Source organism: Diabrotica undecimpunctata, unplaced genomic scaffold (genome assembly GCF_040954645.1).
Source record: "Diabrotica undecimpunctata isolate CICGRU unplaced genomic scaffold, icDiaUnde3 ctg00000624.1, whole genome shotgun sequence".
Classification (NCBI taxonomy): Eukaryota; Metazoa; Arthropoda; class Insecta; order Coleoptera; family Chrysomelidae; genus Diabrotica; species Diabrotica undecimpunctata.
The window spans coordinates 62,164-67,741 of record NW_027311993.1 but is presented as its reverse complement, the minus strand read 5'-3'; the positions used below and the strand labels follow the sequence as shown (position 1 = coordinate 67,741).

Below are 5,578 nucleotides of genomic sequence, written 5' to 3'. Positions count from 1 at the left end.
GTTCGAGTAAAGAGCTTGTATAGGTGGTTAAGCAAACTAATTGGCCTATAGTTTTTGAGATCTGATTTATCCCCTTTTTAATCATTATTTCGAGAATGTTCGACCGTAAACAATGGTCAAATTCTGCATTCTGGAGAATTCGTTCATTTTTTATTGATAATTTTGTTTACATTTAGGCTTTTCAGATCAGAATATATAATTAAATTAGTAACTTAACATTCTAATTTAATAAACTACACATTTTAAACAACTATAACCCCACTTATATTCCTAAAATGTCATTTGAAGAGAATGTATAGTGTGTTGCCTAGTCACATGGCTCACTTAAATATATCTACAAAATCATAACTACTAAAATACAACTTTTTAAAATTATTATATGCTAATTTCTTAAAATGCCCTCACATAAATATATTTTTATAAAATTCTCTAGTATATAACTTATAAATTATTTTCTATAAACCCCAATCGTCACAATATATATATACATATACATATATATATATATATATATATATATATATATATATATATATATATATATATATATATATATATATATATATATATATATATATATCTACGGCATAAAGTGGACTCCGCCCATGTTAAAATGCAGGTTCAATTGAGCTCCGTGGTCAAGTGGATACCGATATACGGAGCTCACTTGACCGTTCCATAATATTGGTTCTGTCGATTCATCAACATGTAGAGTTTAATAATTTGTAAAAATTTTTTGGAGCCCGTAAATACCCCTGTATCATAAATGTATATCGTTTAGTTCACGTGTATATATTATAGGGGTCGTTCAGATCTTCTTCATTGTATATTTCAACCATACGTTTATCGGTTTAAGTAAGCTCTGAGAGTTTGGCAACTGTGCGATTATACCGTATATTTTCAACATATACCGTGAACGGTTTATATGGGCTCCTTATTTTTATCTACTGTTTGCAGACAGTGTAATGTCATACGCATTACACTGTGTAACAGAGGATATCGTATTACCTGGTATAACTACGTACTAAAAGGTAACTGGTTCTTTAAAAAACAGGTATATAGATACAAAAGGATTTGGGCTTATTATTTAATGGAATGTTCGCTTGCATAGAAAATTTTATTTTTTCTGCATTTTAAAAATAATGTTGTTTTTTTATTTAATATAATTTTATTAGTTCAATGCTGAACTCGATGTTTTTTTTAATTACAGAAATTTCGTAATATATTTTGTTTACGTGAGTATGTCTTTGTACGTTTTATGTAAGCATCCGATTAATAAAAACTACTTTTATTTTATCCAATCTTCTGCAATATCTTGTATAAAGCTTTTTTATTATTTTAGTTCTGCTCTTATTTGTGTACTAAATATGATATCTCGATAGAAGGTTATCTCAAAATAAATATGTTATACAGTGTAGGTGCCTTTATGCTACCCCAAGCGAGACTGTTCTTCAACTGCTATTCTTACCATTATGTGATACAAAAAATTTTCTCTTGTGTAGGTATACGGAGACAATATAAGTGACTTTGTTATGTAAGGGGATATCATATAGTTTTTGCAGAAATATTCTGTAATTTAAGGTGTCGTAAGCGGCATTTAGAGTGAAAAATACCACCCCTGATACCCGATATTTTTCGTACTGGTCTTTGATTTAGTATTTGTGATGTACATAATCTTCCCTACCTATAGCCACTTTTGCCTTTTAATTTAAGTTTTTCTTCATCGGTGATATCATATTAACGATCTTGTGCAAAAGTATTTTGAATAGCTGACAAAATAAAGATATTGGCCGATAGTTTTTGTAGTCGTTTTAGTTTTTGCCAGGTTTAAGCAAGTTAACAACTTTGGCTTGTCTCTAGACTTTGGGTGTCTCCATAATTTGAATACAGTTGTTCATCATCCGGATCAGCCATTGTAGTGTTTGGTCCAGATTTCGTAATAAGCTTTGTGCTCAGATCCTCAATGTCGATAGTTGTATTATTTTTCATTAAATATCGCACCCTCAGTGCAAGACTGCAGTAAGTCAGAATCAGTAAGTTTCGAGATAAAGACGATTTTGTTTATTTTCGTGCTAATATCGGTGAAATAAGACACAAGTTTGAAGAAAAATTAACATTTAATTATTATTTTGCATGCTTTTTAGCCTATATTACATTAACGAAAAATAAAAATTTAAATAAAACAATATTAATGCTAAAAAAATTAGGAATTTCAAAGTTACAACACTTTTGCACGGAGAAAATTGTTAATCACTACACATTTAGTATTGGAATTTTAAAGTTACAACACTTTTGCACGGAAAAAATTGTAAAAAGTGTAGACACACTTTCTGTTAGTTGTTGTCCTCTTCTTGATCATCTTGGGCCAAAATATTTTCATAAAAACTATGGTAAGCTTCTGGTATCATACTCGAATGGCATAAGTATACCAAATCTTTCTTTTTGGCCATTTGAATTTTTGGCTGTTCTTTGTAGGCAGGTTTAAGTAGCACTTCTCGTATATTATGTGTAGTCCGCGATGATTTTTTTAGATTAAAAGAATTCCATAGTTCGTCATCATAGTTGTACTTAAAGAAAATTATGTGCGGACTATCTTTTCTACATTGCAGAATTTTTATATCTGCCCACTTCACATTTTCTTTATTTTGATCAATTTTATAATTGTTTCCCAACAGAAAGGAAACATGTTTAAAATCAATGAAGTCCTTTGTTTCCATTTCTCGAACTATGTAGGGTAAACCACTTTTTTTGCTACATTTCACTACAGTTGCCCATTCAGTAGGAACATAAATTGGACCGCTCTTCAGCACTCTTTTCTTTTGTCGCTCTATTAATGAGTGCATGTTGTCACCAGCGTTTTGTGTGTGACCTGTTATTAAAAACTTGTGGGTAATCGATTCTATATGACTCACATTAGTAACAACATACAAATACATAGAGGCGATAAATTTATTTTTGTTCTGCCCGGCACAGTTGTCGCTAAAAAAAATTAAATTTTTGCTTATTGCATGATTTGTCATGTAATAATAGACACAACTTGCAATTTCATTACTTCCTCGTTTCGCTACAGACTCATTCCACATAAAGCAGTATCCTTGTTTGGATACGTTATCAAATAATGTGAAATTATACACATTTAAACGTCGCTTATAATAAAACATTGATACATCTCCGCATGGCGTCTGTAATACAGCTTGAAGATCGTAATCGCAAACGGAATATTGATTTACATCATTACCTAATTCTAGATCTTGTTTCTTTGATTCGCGTGCTTGATTTTTGTTTTTAATATGCAAGTCGTAGTTGTCCTGCAATGATTTTCTCTGCTCTTCATTAGAGTTTTTATACACTTCACACTCTGAACATTGATCTTTTTTAGGAGAAAAGAATCCAATGTTAAATTCATAATTAAATATGCGTTCATAGTGATGTTTCTTAAGACAAATATCGCCGTCTGAAATACACTTATTTTTGTATAGTCTATACATTTCGGATATGGTTAAGCTACCATCAATAAAAACTCTACTAGTTTGAGCCCTTAAATAGTGACTTTCGATGGTCTTTATGTGCTGACGTATTTTTTCCAAGGCAACTTTATCAGATTTTTTATGAGCCACATGCTTCCCTCTTCGATCATCTTCGAGGATACCAGCATCATCAGTTTTCTTCCATGTGGTGTAAATGTATCGATCACTCACTCCCAAAGTATTGAGAAAAAACGTCTTGCATACTTGAGTGTCCTTGTCATTAATCCTAAATTTATATTGCAAGTTATGTTTGCGATTGCTTCCAGGTGTTTTATTTTGATACTTAGGTCTAACTTCATTGGTGTGTCGTGATATAAAGTCTCTTTGTAAATTTATGTTACCCAGGTCCCAAAATTTTCGATGAATATGCGTTCTTATATCCACAGAATTTTCAAAACATTTTAAACGACAAGTTTGAGAACAAGCTTCTTTCATCTGTCGAGCGTGCATGATTGTACCTTTATTTGACTTGTAGGACTTACCAGAGTTGCGAAGTTTCTTGACCTTATTTCGTCTCCATTCTTCAGGATTTGCACTTCGTTTTCTCGCACAAGATACACTGTAACTGTCACTTTCACGGTCACTATCTTCAGTAGCTTCGATTGGTGTTTCCATTAATGCAGCGTCATAGGTTGGAATTTGTTCTGGGAGATATGCGAGATCTTGCATAGAATCATCATTGGAAAAGTCGTTTTCTGCATCAACCTGTTCCCCGTCTACAACGTTGTCAGCACCATTGTATCTCTGTTGAATCCCTATTTCACTGGTCAAAATGTCCTCTTCCATATCTTCAGTAGCTTCGTTTTTTGTTTCCATTAATGTAGCGTCATAAGTTGGAATTGGTTCTGGGAGATCTCTCTCTAAGTCCTCTCTCGGTATTTCAACGTTCGTTAAAATTTGAACTTGATCACCGATAGCAGTTAATGAAGTACCATTGATAGCATCTGAAAATAATAATGATTTTAAAGTTAAAACAAACAATAATTGAGTAAGAAGCAGAAGAAAAAAATATAATGACCACGCATTGAAAAAACAGGTAGACATGGCTACACCGAAAGAAGAAGAAAAAGAAGAAGTTGAAACAATCTCTGTAAATAAGTAGTAATATTGTTATCGTGCGGTTTCGAATATAAAATTATTTTGATAAATAAACTTTAGTATTATTGTTTCTCTAATACATTGTGTCTATGTACTTTTAATCATTTCGCTTAAATCAGAAGTATATTTTTGAACGCCCCTATTTCGTTCAGTTTACACTAGTCGTAGAAATTCTCACCATTGAATTTGAAAACAAGAGTAGATAAATAGATTATAATACAACAATTAATTTAAATTCAACTTACTCTGCATGTCGTTGCTATCCTCACTTGTCTGCGCACACAGGGATAAAATCCTCAATGTTCTGGAACTATTAAATTTTGACATTTTCGAAATCGTTAATTCTGCAATCTATCACTTGCAAGGGCTAATAACAGATTATATTAAAAACTACACTACTAAAATGTACCTACTCGTACTTCTTCCCTGAGAACTCGTTTCTAATGAGTTAATAGGGTAGGTAAAGAGAAAGTAATCTCCAACAACGATAGGAATAGTACTAAACATTACATTTAATGTATTCACAGAAATCACCTGGTAGATAAAGGGAAAGTAATTCCCGGCGTTTAGTATATACGTTTAATAAATTCCAATAAATCATCGGGTAAGTAAAGAAAAAATAATCCCCAACAGCAATCGTGGTTTAGTATGGTAATAAACTTTACATTTAATAGAGTCCAAGAAATCAGATAGCTACCTAGAATAAATAGGTATTATACCTAATAAAACGGCTTATTGTTAGCGGCAATTTAATATTTTTATTTCAGCACATGTTTCTGAAACAAGGTAGAAACATTATTTGTAAAACTTTTGAATATTTTTATTTAAATTCAAAACAAAAGGACTATAATAAAAATATGCAAATCAGGCTACCTTGAGTAAAGTGATTAACAAAAGGATTGGAATTCACTACCTTAGTAAAAGTTGGGAATTACGTGGGGACAATAATATGA

At 31.7% G+C, this 5,578-nt stretch overlaps 1 protein-coding gene across 1 annotated transcript; it reads right to left on the bottom strand.

Annotated features, from left to right (window-relative positions):
• Nucleotides 1–2,025: 2,025 nt before the first annotated feature.
• On the bottom strand, nt 2,026–5,181 carry LOC140431426 (uncharacterized). The gene is made up of 2 exons (XM_072519355.1): nt 4,871–5,181; nt 2,026–4,471 (listed from the first exon to the last, which is right to left on the bottom strand). The coding sequence occupies exons 1-2, from the start codon at nt 4,950–4,952 to the stop codon at nt 2,334–2,336; spliced, it is 2,220 nt and encodes a 739-aa protein (XP_072375456.1). The 5' UTR covers nt 4,953–5,181; the 3' UTR covers nt 2,026–2,333.
• Between the last annotated feature and the right edge of the window lie 397 nt (nt 5,182–5,578).